This window comes from Odocoileus virginianus, chromosome 13 (assembly GCF_023699985.2).
Source record: "Odocoileus virginianus isolate 20LAN1187 ecotype Illinois chromosome 13, Ovbor_1.2, whole genome shotgun sequence".
NCBI lineage: Eukaryota > Metazoa > Chordata > Mammalia > Artiodactyla > Cervidae > Odocoileus > Odocoileus virginianus.
This window is the reverse complement of record NC_069686.1, coordinates 30,022,067-30,042,312: the sequence shown is the minus strand read 5'-3', so window position 1 is coordinate 30,042,312 and position 20,246 is coordinate 30,022,067. Positions and strand designations below refer to the sequence as shown.

Sequence of the window (20,246 nt, the reverse complement as noted above, 5' to 3'; positions counted from 1 at the left end):
TTTCCTCCAAGTCCCATAAACCAAAACCAACAGCTGCCTCAGTCTGGCCATCTTCCCTTGGCCTCTGGACTATAACAGCATCTACCATTTAAGTGATTATTTGCAAAGCATTTATAAAATTTCTGAATCTTACACAAGAATCGCGTGAGGCATAATTGACTTTCAGTAACATGAATTAATACATGAACACACTATTATAAAAGTTTCAAACAACAGAGAAGTACAAGGCACAGTATCAAACACTGAAGTCCCCCTTGCTAAGCTCCCCACTCTTGCACTCAGTATAAGCAGGTCAGCAATTAGGGCAGATAAACAGATGCAAGGACCTGCATAAAAATCCTGCTCAATAACTGGGAAATACACATCACCTTAGCTTCCTAACTCCTCGCATAGCCATAACAGCCTTCTACACCACAGCTTGCCACAACAAAAATGTGCCATGTCTTCTCATACTTGGAAAACACTGTAAAATAATTTCTCAACATGAACACATGGACTTTAAAGGGATTCAAAAGAAAGAAAATTTTCTGGTATGTCAAATACTTTGTGTTTAATAACAATTTTATCATTTATATAATTAGAGCTCATACTGCCTAAACCTTTATTAGCATACCTATAAGACCTACAATGATACGAAAATATGATACACATTTTTTATCCAAGTAGAGTGGGCACCCCCAATAGTCCACTGAAATGAAGACCCAGTATTACAATTCAATTCTCATTAGCCTATCATTCAGCCAATATTCTACGGGTCTAGGGTAAGTAGGTTTTATATAGAATGCCACTCTAAATGAAAATAATCTTATTTATAATGCAATTAAAGCTACATTAAGCATCACTCTACCACCTAAGACTGAGATATCTCAGCAGAGCAAATAGTAAATTGGTTTGGAGATTCCCCCGCTGCCGCCTTTGCTTTATATAATTTTGCGTTGGTTACAGAAGAACAACTTTAGATACCATTTTAAAGATAAACTCATTCCACAGGTTATTTAACTGTGTACCTACTTTCTTTTTTTTTTTTTTTTTCATTTATGTATATTAGTTGGAGGCTAATTACTTTACAATATTGTAGTGGTTTTTGCCATATATTGATATGAATCAGCCATGGATTTACATGTGTGTACCTACTTTCTATAAAGGCTTGTGAAATCAGAAAGCACCAGTAGTGGCTGCCTCTCAGGGTGGGTTGGGGCAGGAACAAACTAAACCAGCCCAAACTGACTTTCTAGGGTAACAGGAAGGTCTGTATCTTGACAGGGATTTGGACTTTACAGCATCTGTCAAAACTCTTGAAAGAGTTAAGATCTGTGCAATTAATGTGAAATGTAAATTTTACCTGAAAAGAAAAAAGTAAAAACTCCCAGTGACTGATACAGTGGTGAGTATGCTGAAGCCACTGGAAGGAAGGGCTGTTTTGTCTGTGTTGACTTTGAAATGGACCAGAGATTGAGGTGTACTGATAAACAGGAGGCTGGATATGTGATAACAGTAAAATGTTCATGGGAGAATCTAGGTGGTAGATAGACAGGTGTTCACCATGAAGCCATTTCAATTTGCATTCTTGAAATTTTCCGTAACTGTTAGGAGAGAAAAAGATGCAACCCAGCTAAACGGGAACATGACAAAAGTGAAAACAGTAAATTAAAAAATACTTAAAAAAAATTTACCCAAATCTGCTATGCAACACTGTCCGTTCTTCTTAACCAGGATGTTTTTGCTTTTTAAGTCTCGGTGAGCAATGGCTGGTTTCCCTTGGGTCCCAAAGATCTCTATGTGCAAATGTGCAAGACCGCTCGCTATGGACAGCACTGTCCTCAGGCAGCTCACGGTATCCAAAGTAGTGAGCTGAAGGTAGTCGTACAACGACCCCATCTCATGGTAATGTGTGATCAACCACAGCTGCGTGCTGGAGTGTCTTGATGTCATGTCCGAAGCAATGAAGCCTGGAGGGCGCAATGACAGAGATTAACAGACAAGTGAGAATCCCACATTACAGCTTTAGTGCACAGAAACAGTGACCCACAGAGTAGAGATCACCCATGACAGAAATGATTACTCATCAAGTACCACGAAAGAAGGTTTACAAAGGCGTCAGCAGAGAAACAGAATGTGCTTATTAATGCATTCAAAAGGCATTGCTCATGAATAGGAAATTTTCATATTCATTTCCATTGTAAATAATCCTTTAAAACTTTTTTTTACCTTTTAAAAGTATTTTACATTGCATGAAGATTCAGATAGGAATAATATCTTTGTGCTTACCCACAATGAGAGTGTCAAACCCTGCATCGTGCTGGCACTCCAAGCACAGATCATTCATCATCCACCCAGAGAGAACACAAAACCTAGAACCTAAGACACCTGTGTTCCAGTCTCCCATCTGCCTGTGATCTGCTGTGTAATACTGGACAACTCACTTGGGCTCTTTGGATTGTCTCTGCTGTAAAATCAAGGGGTGAGTTTATATTAAATAGCTGACTCATTAAATTTAAAAAGGAATCTATCAAATATAACAAGCATCCTCTTTGTCAGTCACACAGGACAATCAAGATGATGGTATTTGTAGGCTAGAAAACAGAGATTTGAAAAGGAAAAATTACAGTATAATGTGAGAACAGCCTTATTGTATACTAACATGTGCAAAGGACAACAGGAGCCCAGAGCAGGGAATCAGAATAACTCAGACTAGATGTTACGGTAGGCTTCCATCAAGAAGTGATTACTGAAGGGGTCTTGAAAAGAAGTGTGATATACTCATCCTGTGATAAACCATAATAGAAAAGAATATGGAAATTTATATATATATGTATGTATGTATGTATGTATACTGAGTCACTGTGCTGTAAAGCAGAAATTAATTTGATACCGTAAGTCAACTATACTTCAATAAAATTTTTAAAAAAGAAGTGAGATATTGAAAGATGTAGATACAGAGGAAGGAAGAAGCTTTTCTAGACATTCTGAGGGGACTTTTCAGCACACTGAAGGAACCTGAAGTCAGAGGCACTTCTGAACCTGTGAAATAGTGAACCTGTCTTTTCTGCTACAGAGATGCTTTCCTAGCATTATAGATCTGTGCCTTACGAACACACTTGACGGAGAGTGAAATTTACAACTTAGAAATATAAGATTTTTTTTTTTTAAAGACAGATAAGACGAAGAATTAAATGACGTGTGAAAGTATGAAAGAAAAGGAAAACACATTAAAATGCTTTATATAAAGTACTTTATATCAAATTTGTAACACTTTCACAGATTTTGATTTTTATAACATTTTCACAAATTAGGATTTTTCTCAACAGACCAGTAGGATAAATATCATTATACTCATTTTACAAATAATTGAGTTGCTGCTGGGAGGTGCCAAGGATCACATGGCTATGAAGTTGCTACTAACTCCAAGTTTGATGCTAGCTGCCCTGATGCACCATACCTTGTGTAAGAAAGTGCTGGGAACAGAGAAAGGTACCTAATTTGATCATCATCAACAGAAGCTATTACTAATTAGTGAGAACTAGCAATGTGCCAGCGGAGACGGCATTCGCACCCCACTCCAGTACTCTGCCTGGAAAATCCCATGGATGGAGGAGCCTGGTAGGCTGCAGTCCATGTGGTCGCTAAGAGTCAGATACAACTGAGCGACTTCACTTTCACTTTTCACTTTCATGCACTGGAGAAGGAAATGGCAACCCACTCCAGTGTTCTTGCCTGGAGAACCCCAGGGACGGGAGCCTGATGGGGCTGACGTGACTTAGCAGCAGCAGCAGTGTGCCAGACACAGGTTTAAACACCCCATGTGCAACCCTCCAACAACCACATGAACGGGATGGATTACATCACTAACATTGAAGTTACCGACACTAAGGTCAGTAATGTCACTGACATTAAGGCCGGTAACGTTAAGGTCACTGACATCCACATCAGTAAGCCAGCCAGCAGTCTGGCTCTAGAACCCAGACTCTTCCCTACCAATTCATCCTGCCTTCAGACAAGCTGGCTTCTAATCAGAGAAAGACAATCCTGACATCTGTACCCATGGGACATCTGTAAAGTGAACTGAACAACACTTCTACACCTTGAATCTTCATCCTTCTCCCTCTTCCTCTAAGGTGGACCCCGCAGCCAGCCTTAGTCTCTCACTCTTCTCCAGCCTATCTTTGTGTCCCCATCGCCGATGCTCTTGGCACCCTTAGCTGACCATAACATAAATCAAAACGTGCATTTAGATGTTAGTTATTCTTGCGAAAGAAAATATTTCTGCTGCAACAAGGTCCTATTGTACAGTTGTGTGGGTGCTTCGTCGCTCAGCTGTGTCTGAGTCTTTGTGACCCCATGGACTGTAGCCTGCCAGGCTCCTTGGTCCGTGGGATTTGCCAGGCAAGAATACTGGAGTGGGTTGCCATTTCCTCCTCCAGGGGATCTTCCAGACCCAGAGATCTAACCCACGTCTATTGTGTCTCTTGCATTGCTGGCAGATTCTTTACCCACTGAGCCATCAAGGAATACCCTATTGTATAGCACAGGGAATGACGTTCAATATCCTGAGATTAAACTATAACAGAAAAGAACACATAAAAGAATGTGTGTGTATATATATATAACTGGATCACTTTGTTGTACAGCAGAAATGAATGCAACATTGTAAATCAACTATACTTCAATTTTTAAACGTTTCTGCTTGATCATTTTATACCACATGATATCCATCTTTAATGACTTTCTCAAAAATGAGTATCCCAAACTATAGAAGCACCACTCAAAAGAAATTAAATCACTGCGATAAATTTGTGTAGCCTTTATTGATTCCTTTGGCCAAGGAAGCACAGCATCTGATTGATTGAGTGATTAAATAAATAAATAAGTAAATAAGATTCATTCTCTCACCTTCTCTAAGTCCCCAAGTTCTTAGAGAGGGATTTTTTTCTGGCCCTTAATTATGCTTTAGACCTTCAAGAAAAACGACTTTCAAATAAGTAGGATTTTTAAAAGCTGTTTACCACTCAAGTCTGAATTTGTAGCTACATTTGCTTCAACATGCTAGAGCATTTTTATGGGACATTTGCAGATTGAGTCAAAGCCTCTACTGTTAGTGGAGACTGAACAGGTGCCCATAAGTTGGAAGTCTGGCCCAACCATTGGATGTGTTCATAACACAGAGAAAAAGTGATTAGAGTAAACGCCTCTTTCAGAACAGCCAAAGTCATCTTCCCAGGCTCCTTAAGAGCTAAAATAAAACCCAAATCTTAAGTGAGGTGAGCAGTACCCTTGTGAGCCTCTTGAGTGGCAGACCTGATCGTGGACGGGTGAGGTCGGCATGCCGTGGAGCGTAGGGTTTGAGAGTGTTAGGCTCCTGAGCCGCAGTGCTGGGCATTCACATGGCTCACCATCCTGAGCTGGGTGATCCCACCTCTGTCACGTAAAATCACCACCTTGGGGGCTGGGAGAGAGGCTCAACAGGAGGGGACACATGCATACTTAGGGCTGACTGACACTGTTGTACATCAGAGACCATACAACATGGTAAAGTGATTATCCTCCAATTAAAAATTTAAAAGAAAAAATTTTTTAAAGAGTATATAAAATATAAAGAAAATCACCACCTTGGTTTCCTCATTTGTAAGATATGAATAGCACCGTCCTTTACTTCAAAGGGTTACTGTGAGAATAAAAGAATTAGTACAGGTAAAATACTTGGTAAGATGCCTACCACACAGTAAGTGTTCAAGTGTAGTTGGTTACTCATAGCTCAAAATAGCTCAGGGTTCAGTTACAACCCCCAATTTTGTAATTTAGTATCTTTTATGGAGTTTCCTTCCAATTGATCTCAAAAAATTCTGACATTAAATGGTGAATCAATACCTTTTAAGAGTATGAGACACTTCTACAGATGGAGAGGGTAATGGTTGCACAATATGAATGTATTTAAATCTCACATGATTAAAATGGTCAACTTAACAGATAATGTACCATAATTTTTTGGTGCTATAATCTTTTAAAAATTTATTTTACTAAAGGATAGTTGATGTACAATGTCATGTTAATTTCTGCTATACAACACAGTGATTCAGTTATACATATATACACACATTCTTTTTCATATTCTTCTCCATCACTGTTTATCACAGGATATTGAATATAGTTCCCTATGCTATAGAGTAGGACCTTGTTGTTTACCCATTCTATATATAAGTTTGCATCTGCTAGTCCCAAACGCCCAATACTTCCCCCTCCACCACCCCCCACCCCCCACCGCCACAGTCTGTTCTCTACATCTGTGAGTCTGTTTGTGTTTTATAGATAAGCTCATGTCATATTTTAGATTTCACAAGTAAGTGATATCATGTGTACCATAATTTTAAAAAAAAAGAGTGTAAGATGACAGGAATTCCCTGGTGATCCAGTGGTTTATTAGGACACAGTGTTTTCACCTACCACACAGGGTTCAATCCCTGGTTGGTGAACATCCCAAAAGCTGTGTAGCTTGGCAAAAAAATAGTTTTTGGACCGAAATTCTCACATTAACTCAATCTCCCTGGTTTTAGTGATAAGGAAAAGGATGCTAGGAAACATACAACTCTGGCGCAAAGTCACATTGTGGGCCTCTAATTATGTGAGAGTAGAAACCAGCTTCCCAAACTCCCAGACACTGTTCCAAACACCATAACACAGCCTCCCATCATTCACTTACCTGCTGACTTCTACACCAGACAAAGCAGAAGAAAGTGTTGATTGTTTTAGGGAGATAACCAATGAAGGCCCAGAACTGTGTATGTGTGTGTATAATTATGTATTTCTTGGGGGCTAGAGTTGGCAGTACTCAGGGGTGGGGGAAATCATGGTCTCATATTCAAGACAATATGCTCTTCTGATAGAAAAGAAAATGATCACAGAAAACCTCCAAGCCTCTCCATTCAAAAAGCTGCTAAAGAAGAAGTTAAACTGAAAAAGGTGGCACATGTTCTATGTGCCTTCTCAACTAAAAGGACTGACTACACAGTAAAATGAATCCACACAGCTGTTATTGTGATGAGGGTACAAGATCTCATGAATTCAGAATTTCCGAGGATCATTAGTTAACAAGAAGTGGACAGTGGTTTGCCTTCTGTGATCACACTGAGGGACCCTAACTTCTCTCCATGAATTGTATTGCAAAGGTGACTTTCAAATTTCCTGAGTGATTAAATCCAATTTAATCAATATTTACTGAGCACCTACCACGTGCAGGGAACTGTCCCCAGGACTGGGTGTAAAAACAAAAACCTTATCAGTTACAACCAGGAAAACAGGAGTATCTACCCTTCTACAGTCACGGTGAAGATTAATGAGAAAATGGACATGACAGGCAGCAGTGCTTACTGCATGGTATCTGATTATCACTGCTGTTATACACACAAACTACAACATAAGGCAGTGTATGACAAGAGTTACATAGTGCAGGTACGAAATACCGGAGGGCAGAAGGGTACAGGTAGATCCCTTGGGAGAGTCTGGAAGGGAACTGAGAAGTTTTGATGCAAGAAAGGGTGGCTGGAGCGGGGGTATGGGGATAGTGGATAAGCAGGAGCCACATGATGAAGGCATGGACAATACCGAGGAATAACAAATATCGGAAGTGGCTGCATGTGGGCATGTGTATAGAGGAAGCAGCAGAGACTCCTTGAGACCTCAAAATAGAGCACCTGGAATGCCAGGCTCAGACGTCACACATGCTGCAAGCAGTATGAAAGTCAAAGACATTTTGAGCAGGAGTGTCTCAGCTCCCCAATGGAAGATAACTTAGTATCACAAGATGGACTGGAAAGGCAAGACCAACAGCATTGACACCAGTGAGGAGAACTAGGTGATGCCCGGGGCCCAGTGGGGAGGGGAAGGGGAGGGAAGGACACCAGAAACTGAGACCGTTCTGAGATGGAACACACCATCAAACTGTTAAGAGTCAAGCTTTGAACAACTTTCATACCATGATTTGCATACAACTTGACTCAGGCTTCATTAATATACTGGCAAATACTACACTGGCAGTACTGGAATAGAAATGAATTCTGGCAACAATCTACCTATAAGCCAAACCCAATCCAATAGCCATGACGTAGCCAAAACTATCCTATAATAAAGAGTCAAATTCTATAGAAACTTTACATCCACTCTTAAAGAAGCACTCCAGGCAGCATTCCTCGCACAGGTATTAGTATAAACACATTTAGAGAAACTTTTCAAAAAGAAGTTGAAATATTCTAACCCTTTATACTTCCATAGCAGTATTTCAATCAGCTCTTCACATGTTTCACAAATGTTTCCAAGCTTTAGTTTCCAAATTAAAATGTATGCTAAATCCCTCTCTAAATCTGGGCTTTAAAAAGCAATGCCTTGTTTGAAGGAATGTGCATTTAATTATGATGTCCCTGGGAGCTATGAATCTCTAGGAAATCGTCCAAAGATCTTTCTTAGCTTGATTCAAGTAATAAATATTCAAAAAGGGTGGGGTAAGCAGAACTACGGAGGAAGCCTTGAAGTGAACAATATGGGGCAAATTTTTGTTATTTAAATAACAACCTGCAGAGGAAGACTTAGCAATAACAATTTCCTTTTCATCATCCAGAGAATCTTCAAACTTAGTTCCTCTGCAGATTTAAACAAGAGATTGGTGTGAAAAGAAAATTCAACAGTGTATATAAATGCTGACGGTCCCTATGTCACCATTCAGGAGAGGCTTGCATATTCACACACACCCAATCAGAAAGGGCAAAGGCAGGCAATTATTTCTTTCTAGAAAAAAATTGATGAGGGGATTGTGTACTTACCTAAGATATTTTCATGCCTCAGCATCACAGTGTTGTACAATTCTGTTTCCCTAAACCACGACTTCTCATCCCGGGAGGAAAAGATCTTCACAGCGACGTTTTCCCCTTGCCAACTGCCCCTCCACACCTCACCATACCTGCCCTTCCCTGTGGAAAACAGCACAGAGGTGACGCTGGGAGGAGGACAGGACAGGTCACCAATTAACACTGTGCCCGCAACTCTCAACCCCTCCCTTGGAAAAATACCACTAGGGAATATACTGCGTTGGCCAGAAAGTTCATCCGGGTTTTTCTGTAACATGTTATGACCAACCCGATAAATACCACTACCTCTTGCTTGTAAAGATCCAAAAGCAAGGTGGAAACTGCCCCTCCCAGCCACCCTATTGTGACATCACATTAAACACTCTCAGAACCTGCATTCATACAATGAGCTGCTAGTTACAGAGTTTACATTTACATCCCTCTCTGAAAAGGTATGAAATGCATATGGTTTGTAAAAGCACATGAAAATTAGTAAGACAGAAAATAGTATAGATTATTAGACTTCAGTGTTGATGAAATCCAAGAAACATGTATGTGGCTAAACTGAATAGCTTATGTGATTCCTCCCCGTCATAATGGGTCAACACAGGCATTTTCTAAGAGTCCAAACTGGTGAATTTGCATAGGCCTTTATATTTTTCACAAAGGAGAATATGAAGTTTGAGATGTGTGCTCTGAAGGATTAACACACACGCACACACAAACAGGACAATGCTGGTGTAGGAAATAGATGGGCAGCCACTGCCATCCGTAAAGGGTTTCTTGGCAGAGGATATATTTCCAAAGGGGATCTGCAAAGTCTGAAACATGTAATCCCAGAACAGTCCCGATTTCTGACATAGTTATGGGTGTTCCCTTGTGAGACTCCCTGTGATGCCACAAGTGGGCGACACTGGAAAGGCCACTTGGAGAAGACATTTTCAAAGCACGGTGACCAGCTGTGATCTGATCCATGGAGTACAGTCCCGGCACAAGGGGCGGCTTAACAACATGCTCCTGCTTCCACTCTTCGCCTTAATCACAGGTAGGTGATCAGGGAGGTTAGGTGGAGGAGGGAATTACCATGAGACAATGGGGATCATCACAGGGTATAATCAAAGGTGAAGACAGATGCGTAACGCGGAACACAGTACAGCAGGAGATCCGACTTGCAGAGCAGTGGGGCCTTCCACCAAGGCTGGTGGCTGATGGTAATCTCAGCTGGTAACGACCACATACAGGAATATATGCATATGCAGGAATACAGCTCTGCTGAACTAAGCCGCCGAGAACCCAAACATGGAGAAGGAAAGCATGTCTGTCCAGAAGATTATGTCCTGAAGCATAATCAAAACTGTTCAATCTAGATTCCCTTATGATAAGCAGTGTCTCCCTACTAAATACCAATGACCAATCCAAAAGGCATTAAATGAACCCAGGAAGGGTCTCTGTGGGCCACTGTCAAGTCACAAAAATCGTACTGGCTGCAGGATTAATTTGAATAAAGTCATGGCAATTGTCCAGCATTTGTAGTTTAAGATGAAGACCAGTGCTAAGATCTATAGCATGGACTGCTACAAAATGGAACACTAATCTTCTCCTGCCTTTGGTTCCATTCTGTATCTTTATTAGCCCTTTGTCCTCATATCCTCATTAGGAAGGAGAGAAAAATACCCCAGAGCATTGTGGACATTACTATATAGTTGCCTCAAATCCTTTTTACAAAGGAAACAGAGACAGATGTCAGCGTAAGTGGACAGAACTGAAACAGAAAGCTACTTCAGTACTTTTCAAAGGCTTTTAAGTTGTCAAATGCTTTTTGCAGATGCAGCCTATGCATAAGTTCCTGAAAAGAGAAGCAGAGCTGCCTCAGTCCTGGCCGTGGAGATGCAAAAGTGGACACTTTAACACCTGAAATTCAGAGGTGCACTGATCCCACCTGGAAAAACTGATCTAGTCCAATTCCCTATATTTTTGAGCCAAAAATGGTAAGATACTATCCAAACAGTTCATAACATATATTTTTATCCAAGGCTGTACTACATGAATACTGGAAGCTACTGAAATGCATGGCTCTTTAGCATTAAGGAGTAAAATGATGAATTTGAACTATTTTAAAAAATGTTGAAGAATATCTATACAACCACAAACAGTATGCATTTTTAAAGATGCAATATTATTTTGTCCTCTGGACTCTGGGGTCCACCCCTGAGGGCTGCTGTTGCATGAATGGTGAGTTACCATGGGACAGCAGGGTGGGGGGTAATGTCCCCCTTCACTGCCTTCTGATCCCAATCCAGTCACCCTTGTTCATGATCAAATAGGATGTTAGCTGGTATAAGAAAACTACCTTGGTTGTAAGCAGTGAGCATGTTGGGAGCTTTTCCACTTTTATTAATATTTTCCCTACTCACAGTCCACCGTGGAGAAGCATGAAGTGGGAGTTCAGAAACACTCACAGTAGCTGCAGACCTAGAGAAGAGGCCACAGGCTCCTGCCAGTAGCCAGTGTACCTGCAGGCGGCAGTCGCTGTTTTTACCACCTCTGCCCACCTGCCTTCCACTGCTGTATTTGGGGATGTCCTGGCTCCCATGAAAACAGGAAGAAAAGTCGGAGGGTAGCAGCAGCCAAGGGTGAAGCAGCCTATGATGGCCAGTCACCTCCCAAAAACAAAAAAATGAGATGGCGAGAGCTGCAAAGCCAGCTCACGCCTCTCAAACTGGGAGAACTAGGAGGAGAATGTGGAGATGGTTCTAATCCATTACTGCTACTGTGGCCATCCCTGTATGCCATCTAAAGGAGAAATTACTGAAAACTGTCATGTGACTCGCAAATACCCAAAAATCAGGACTTAAAAAAAAAAAAAAAGCATACTGCGCCATCTTCCAAGAGGACAATTCAGCAATATATAAAGACAAGCCATACAAAGCTAAAAAATTTGACCCAGGAACCCCAATTCCTGGAAGTTTATGCTACTCACTCAAAAGAAGCAATGTGAGCCAATTTTTTTTAAAGTATTGTTAAAGTTATTACTCAATAGACAATTACACAACCACTCAGATACCTGTGATGTGTACAAACACATGAAAATGTGTATGAGCTTAAAACTGAAAACAGGGACACATTACATACACACTATGATTACATCTCTACACAAATATATTCTGATACAGGGGAAAAAAAAATGTGAGAAGCCATAGAGAAATGTACATAACTCCTTTAAATAAAGGAGCTATAAGGGTAGCTTTAGCAAGTTTATTTCATTTTTTTTTAAGGGGGAAGAATGAGAAAGTAAAAAATTGCAATAGTCAAGATTATTGTCCAAAAACCAACTTACCTCAGATTCACCAATGCCTATCTTTGGTCAGGAGCAGGCATATTAGTTCATTTTCAAGCAGTCCCAATATCGTGAAGGGTTTACTTAAAACTGAAAGCCTTTGACTAGGTATTTTCTATACTAACTAGTGGCAGACTCCTTTGAAAAGAACTTTACCAAGTTCAAGTGCTCCAACACAAGTCACAGATTAGAAGCATAGCTACTCCACAGGGCTATCTCACACCTCCTGACATTTAACAAGCAAGAGACAAGGAGAAGCAGATTTTCCAAGGTCCATATGCTTCTAGAACCACAGTGAACACTGCACAGACCCCACAAAGAAAGGGAAAAGAGAATTACCAACACACTCCAGCAGTGTAATCTGACGGGCCACTGTTCTCTGTACCAGAAAAGGAAGACCAGAGCCGCTTCCCGATGTACACGAATGATCCAATAAATCCTGTAGTTCAAAACAAGGAGAAAGAGAAAGGGTTGAGGAACCGCTTCCAGGTCAGAGCATGCATCTGGGTGTAACTTGCATGGAGGCTGTGATCCTGGAAACGTGGCCCATCTGGGTGCATGGAAAGCCCCACTGGATGAAGGACTGATCTTATTCCTTAGGAAAACCTGAAGCTAGCCCCTTCCCTAATATGGGATCGGTTTCCCTGAGGGATCTTCCTGAGTAGTCCTTTCTTGTACCCAGAGTTTTAGAATAAGATAGCTGAAGAAAGAAAATGAGTGGACCAAGTCAAAGATGTAAATTAAAAAGCCCAAAATACAGGGCTGAGCCCAAAGGAAAGCACTAGACAGAAAGTGGAGCAAAAATAAAAGGCTTTCAAGCCCAAAAGCTGAGCACAGTTGATGACCCTACTCTGCCCTGCTCATGGTATCTATCAAGGGATGTACGTTAATTGACATGCCAGCTAAGGAACTCTAATAAGGAACGAATGAATTAGGAATGGGGAACAAGCAACTGTAATGCAGTGGCCGTGTGCATCCTCAAATTGGTCCACTTGAGCAGAGAGAATGATCAGGATGCAGGTTACCTTTAAGGTAGGCAAGGAACAAAAGTCACGAAATTAATACCTCTATGTCATTTCCTTTTTTAAAAAATAGTTGTCTACTCTTAAAATTTTTAAATGAGGAAAGATTCTTTAAATTCTATAGTGCTTTACAATTTTCAAAAGTTTCTCACACATGATTTCATATACTGTATGTCATTCCTGATGTCAATTACCCACAAAGCAGAGAGAGAAAGAAATATAACTTCCATTAAAACATACAACTATACCCCAAATCTACTTCTGGGCTTCCCTTGTGGCTCATCTGGTAAAGAATCTGCCCGCAAAGTGGGAGACCCTAGGTTCAATCCCTGGGTTGGGAAGATCTTCTGGAGAAGGGAAAGGCTACCCAGCCCAGTATTCTGGCCTGGAGAATTCCATGGGCTTTGTAGTCCATGGGGTCGCAAAGAATCAGACACGACTGAGCGGCTTTCACTTCCCTTCCCTTCAAATCTACTTCTAAAAATGAACACACTACAAAAAAGATTCCCAATTAGTTCATTCATAAATTTTCCATTCTTACTCTCAGTGCAAGCCAAGAAGCAGATGCCTTTTTGAATCAGGAATGGATTTTCTATCATAAACAATACTGCGCCTATGGTGATTGTGGTAATGTTACAGCAATGTTGAGCTGACACTCCCCAAAGCTCCTCCTTTCCCAAACATTGTAGCTGGCCTGTTGAAGGAATACATTTCTTTGTTCAAATTTCATCATCTTTTACTTACTGTGAGCACCACTCTGAAATACTGTTGATCAGCAAAATTACCAAAATCTGAACATCCAAAGAAAGAAATTTAGAATTCTTAAAAGCCATAAAATAGATAATCAGCAAGAAATTGAATATAGATGAAGTAGTTTCACACCTCCCTAACTATCTCTTTTGCTGTTAACTTTTCTCATCCATTTTTTGAGAGAATAATTTTGAAAATTAAACTGTGTTTTTTAAAAATAATGTGCAGTCCTGGTTCTAAACCTAGTTCATAGACTTCAGGACAGGGGGGGAAAAGAAATATCAACCCAAGACTAACAAACACTACTTCAACTCTTGGATGCCAAGGCTTCTTTTTCAGTGCAGGGGAGCTATTTAGTAAGGTAGACATTGCTGAGTCATGTAAATGAGAATATCACTTAAATAAGCATGTCTGTAAACCAATAATGATGACTTGTTTTAAACAGTGTTGTTTACTATGTCATATCGTGATATACTGTCCTTTAACATGGCTGAGTGGAGAAGACTATCTTAGCATTTGCTACCATGCTGCTTTCAGAATTATAGAAGCCACTTAGAGAGTAATTTAGACTAGAGGTTCCCAGTAGTGCCCAATGTGATTAGTTACATTAGCAATTCTAAGAAACAAAATTCTGACTACTCGATCTCATACTTTTTGCTGAAGTTTTGTCAGGATTCAACCTTGCATCTTCCTTGCTAATAACTCAAAGAACTCATTTAGTTTGCCTTAAAATGTGAAATAAACTTCTAAGTACACTTCTAAAGAAAAACTGGTTTTCTACTTTCTGAATGAAATGTCCTTATCCCTTCTCTTGCCAGTTTGATGTAGCAGAATTTAAATAGGTAGGGGGAAGAAAGCTAAACAAGGTTCCTTCCCCCTTGTTTTCATACAAAACTTGACTGTGGTCCAGCGATGGAGAAGGCAGTAGGATAGGCTAGTTCCCAGCCTCTATCAGCCACCATCAAATATCTGCACAGCTGGCTAAGGGCAGTCGTCCAGGTGTAGCACTTGAGCTCCCAAGCCTGGTGGGAGCAAGTCTTCTCCAGCAAAAACGCTTCACTGCAGAACTCGCAGTCACTTTTAGGTTTGTTATCTAGCAGATCAAGACTTAATTCAAGACAGTTTTAGGCGATGCATAGTCATGGCATAAGTAATATTGAATCACATTAAATGCTGCCACCCTGACTATCTTTCAATTCATCAGTCAGTGACAAGGAGAGCATCGATTTGGTATCAACATGACTTTTAACATCTTTCTCACATTCACAGATCTTTGCCTTTCTTAAAGGGACCATCTGACTCAGCATAATACCCCTGTAGAATGTTATTACTTTTCCCTTCAGCACTTGACGTAACCTATTCATAGCATGTGATTCTCTTTCTCACTTAAAGCTTAAAGGTGCTTTAAAATTAACACTTGACAAACAATTTCGAAAAGTGAAAAAAGACAGTCGCTTTTTAATGTGATTTCATCATTTTAAACTGTGCAAAAAGAGTAACTTCAAAACATACCAATACAATGGTTTCTAACTGTGTGTAAGCCACAGGCTGACAGTGAGCCAGAGAAATGCAGCTGATCTGAACGCTGTCTGCTGTACGGGTGTGTCAAATACACAACGGATTTCAAAAGCTTTTTTAAAAAAAGGATGCCAAGTATCTCACTAATAATTCTTTATGATTATATACAGAAATGATAATTATTATGTGAACTATGTTATGTTAAATATATTCTTAAAATTAATACCATCTGTGGGTTGTTTTTCTGTTTTAACTTTTTTAAAGACAGCAAAGAGATCAAACCAGTCCGTCCTGAAGGAAATCAACCCTGATTATTCACTGGAAGGACCAAGGCTGAAGCTGAATCTCCAATACTCTGGCCACCTGAGGCCAAGAGCCGATTCATTGGAAAAGACTCTGATGGTGGAAAAGATTGAGGGCAGGAGAAGAGGGCAACAGAGGATGAGATGGTTGGATGGCATCACCAACTCAATGGACATGAGTTTGAGCAAACTCCGGGAGATGGTGAAGGACAGGGAAGCCTGGCGTGCTGCAGTCCATGGGGTCGCAAAGAGTCAAACACACAACTCAGCAAGTGAACAGCAACGACAGCTAGAAAATGTTAAACTACGCGTGCCGCACGTATTTCCATTGGACAGCGTTGGTGTATCCGAATGAGTGCCCTCCACAAGGGGGCAGCATAGGAGCACACAAAATGTAATGGCTGCTTTTTTGGATGTCAGGTTTTAAAGTCTTAAATTACAGGGTGTTAAAATAATCTAAACAGGAAAGTGATTTTTAATATTAGGCAAAGGGTGCCTTTTTTTGCTAAAAGCACTATTATTGCTAAAAATAGAGTAACTGAGTACCATAAACTCCAACCCTGCCCTCCCACCATCAAAATTACAGGTGACCATTGTCTGTCCCTGTCCCTTCACTCCCAAAAGAAAAATAACTACCAAGAGTCAACTAAAATAAATCCACTCACTCATTTAATGCAAAGGTCTGTCTAAAATAAATGTTCTCATGTAGAGGAGACTAAACTCACATAAGCGTGCCAGCATATGCTTGCTTAGAACATGAGACACCAGTAGTATGTGTGCACATGGTCCAGTCACCAGTAACTGCTTAGCATTTCATACTTGAAATGACAAAGCATCTTCAGCCATCTCTGTCACACGAGGGGTCCCCTGGAGCCCAAACTCACTGCTAAAGTGCTGTCTCCAACGTTGGTGGTGATGAGCCCTTCAATGGTGCCATATTCAACATCTCTGGGGTTGAGGCGTTCTTGGTTGCGCCTTTTAAATTTTCGGAGAGCGACTCCCAATAGGCAGGCTAGAAGGCATACTGCAAACACTACAGACAAAATGATGAGGCCAACCTCCAAGTGGAAATTCTGTGTTCCAGGAAAAGATTTCCCTGGAGATGGGGGAGAGAAAGATAATTGGCTGTAGGATCATTGTTGTTAATATTTAGTATAACCAATACTTAACAAGTAGCTCCTGACCCTGACCACATAGTTTTTATAAGTTGCAAAGTGCTAAAACTAAAATACTTCATAACACCTGGCCAACAGCCCAGTCATTTAACCATTATTCATTTAGACACAATAGGATTTTGAAAAAACTCCACTGAGAACCAATTTAACGTATCTGTGTGAAAAGTGTTTTTAAAATATAAAGTACTATACAAATCTGATACTATCCTTATTAACTGATGATTTGATCTGTAAGGATGTTTTATCATCAAGTCCTTACAGACAGATATTATGCTGCAATATTCCTATGAGAAAGTGCTATCTGAGTTAAGACCAAATTATCCAATCTGTGGCCTTCTCTTGGATATCTATTGCTGTATTCTCATTGCTATTTTTGCATCATGATTTGTGCCTAGGAACCTATTCATTCAACTTTAACTCACTTATTCAACATTAATTCACTCACTTAAAACATTCACTCTGATTCACTCACTCATCTAATCACACATTGACTCTCTGGCTCAGACATTATCACATCACCCATTCAAACATTTATGCATTCATTCACCTAAACACTCACATGTCACAGAGGCTTTCATCTTGTCTAGTGAGTTAAAGTTTCTTAGTTGGATAGTGAAGGTCATAATTAAAAGATCCCAAAGCAATTATCACCTCTGATTTCAGACCCCCTTCCTAAGACATTATACAACCAAGCCCTGTTCTTCCCCATGAAGGTCTTACTCTTTCCATGTCCTGGCCCCTTCAGTCATTCGATCTCAAGCTGAATTTCCTTTATAAATTTCTCTAAACTTTCCAAATCCAAATTAATCAATAATGTGTCACATAATACTCCATGGTACATGTCATTTGTAAAATAAAGTATAAAACTAATTACGTACAACATTAAATTATAAATATCATGCCTCCCTAATTAAATTAGAAATTCCTTAAGTAAATAAATTTTGTATTACAAGTCTAATCTAGCAGAGTATTCTGCAGATGAGAAACTTTTCATACTGTAGACATGATTTTTATGTGACTGCAGACATTTTTCATGGTCCGTCCACTCTATTAATCACAGTTTAACTCACAAGGTTTAAAACTTTATTCCATCAAGTACCCTTTTTAGTTTTAACCATTTAATACAAAATCTCTTTTATTATTCAATCCTATTTGCTTACCAGACTTTAACCTTTTCTATAGACCTTAAGGTCCTCACCATAACTTTAAAAATTATTAATTATACAACATGATTTTGTATCAGTTTTTTGTTTTGTTTTGTTTTTCATTTTTCTGTCTCTCTCTCTTGCTAGTTATCATTTCTGGCCTTCGATACTTCTCATAACCTCTCCTACAGTTTGTTTCTTTTTTGTGTGAGTATAAGATTAAGGACACCTATTAAACATGTAGTATATACTAAGACAGTAAATTTGGCTTGGGCTGAATCTACAGACTAAGGTACATTAATATATGTAGGGACTTTGAGATGCAGTGTAGGGCTCATTTTATGGGGAAACAGTTTCAGAAGAGGATTCAAGTCCATATTGACTATAATATGGAGAAGATTCCACATAAACTATAAGGTTGAGGTGAAACCTCACCCAGCTTCAAGTTGCAGTGATAGATCACTGGGCATCCGATACAGGAGAATGGCTTTGTCTCCTTCCTCTTAAAGAAGGAAAGGTATTTTCTATCAGATGCCAGAGCTTTATCCTCCTTACATACTCAACATAGAGACAAGTACCTAATAAGCACAACTGTTTTAGAAATTATGATCTCATAGCTCCTTTAAGAAAAAGGTTATCAGGAGCTATTCACCTTCTCATGACACCAAGAGACACCTGGTCTGCCAAATCATCCCCAGAGTAGATATCACTTTGCTCACTTTCCCCAAAACATCCATCCTCCTTATAGATTCCAAAAGGCCATGCCTTTCTCTTCCTCACTGGACCTAACTTCCTTGTCACCCATTGTTCAAAGACTAGGAGGAAAGTCTTGTGGCTACTCACATCTTTAACCCACAAAGAACCAGGATAAGACTAACTAAAACCCTTGATCTAGAAATAGAAAAGTCCATGGGAACCTTTAGTAGGCAGCTGGGCCGTGATGTTCCTGTTACACCAGTCCCCTTGGCAGCACTCCACAGCCTGGCCAGGTGACGGCGGGGTCTTACAGGTCATCTTCCCCTGCTCGTAGACCTGGAAGCAGCCTTTCTGGTAGACGTGGAAGCCATCATTTATGCTCAGCGAGGAAAAGCACTGCTGGCCTTCACAGTGGTCCTCGTTCCCACAGGAGAGGCCTTCACACACACACATGTAAAGTCTGGGGTTTACCTTGGGCTTCTCGTCTGCAGAGTGGGGAGAGAAAGGAAGACAAAAATCACCGTGTGGGTTGTAACCCCATTGGGGGAATCACACAGTCTCTCCAAGACCAATGCAAACGCATTAACCGAACAGAAGAAAGTCAGGTGAAGCATCACCACTGGTCATGATCTTACATCTCTCATCTGACCAACCACCTCTCAAGGTATGAATGTGTTTCTATAAGCTGGGTGCACTTTCACATCCTACTAGGCTGAAGAACGGTTATCATCTGTTACAGGCTTCTGAAAATGGACTTCTCCCATTGTGGCTTTCAAGGTATCTTTGGTTTGGTGGGCTCTCATATCCCAGTTCTCGAATCAGAATGTTTTTACCAGAGCATAATGCTCATTGCTCTTATTTTTTGTAGAAGAGGCTCCTAGATACATAGCATCTGCTAATACCAGCTCCCACCAGCTGCATACGAAACCCTGTCAACTACTCACACAAGAGCAGCTGATGTTCCTGCCATCACCTATCTGCTTCAGAAACACAACAGTACAGTAAGAGTTCACAAAGGTGCATGGTCTATAATTACATATCCATGTTATCGACAGTTTCGCTTAGATGTCTAGATTAATTTTTCCGTAGGAGAACACTTGAGTTTTTACATTAATTACTATGGGAATTCATCACTGCTAAAACATTTTCAACTGGCAGGAAAAAAAGGGGGGAGGCACTAATTATTGAGGATGGAGGCACAAAAAGACAAAGGGAATCGAACAGTGTTTGAACAGTAAAGTAACAAGTGGGACGAAAGGAAAAGCCTGCACAGGTTGGTCCAGGGCACAAGACATCCAAGGCATCAGTGACGCATACCTCACCAGACCTCCTAATTGTCTCTTTCTGAAAACACTCATTTGCAGTTTCATCTTTCAAATCACTCTTTTCTTTCCTGTGTTAGAATAATTAGTTGAGACTGGTTGGTACCAGCAGTTTCCACTAGTGGATAAGGAAAGTGAAGACAGAATA

General features: G+C 40.3%; 1 protein-coding gene and 1 long non-coding RNA gene across 3 annotated transcripts in view; one reads left to right on the top strand and one right to left on the bottom strand.

Annotated features, from left to right (window-relative positions):
• Positions 1 to 20,246, bottom strand: part of ACVR1 (activin A receptor type 1) — a 127,699-nt gene that overhangs the window by 14,750 nt on the left and 92,703 nt on the right. For both annotated transcript variants that reach the window (XM_070476171.1, XM_020900413.2), the window contains exons 3-7: positions 18,998 to 19,261; positions 16,645 to 16,856; positions 12,508 to 12,607; positions 8,808 to 8,954; positions 1,674 to 1,949 (exon numbers count right to left, since the gene is read on the bottom strand). In XM_070476171.1, the coding sequence (XP_070332272.1) occupies positions 1,674 to 1,949; positions 8,808 to 8,954; positions 12,508 to 12,607; positions 16,645 to 16,856; positions 18,998 to 19,261 (999 nt within the window). The remainder of the gene's footprint in view (positions 1 to 1,673; positions 1,950 to 8,807; positions 8,955 to 12,507; positions 12,608 to 16,644; positions 16,857 to 18,997; positions 19,262 to 20,246) is intronic.
• LOC139038058 (uncharacterized) lies at positions 8,949 to 16,833 on the top strand. The gene is made up of 3 exons (XR_011490981.1): positions 8,949 to 9,876; positions 10,657 to 10,819; positions 15,723 to 16,833. It is a non-coding gene; the product is annotated as an uncharacterized lncRNA (long non-coding RNA).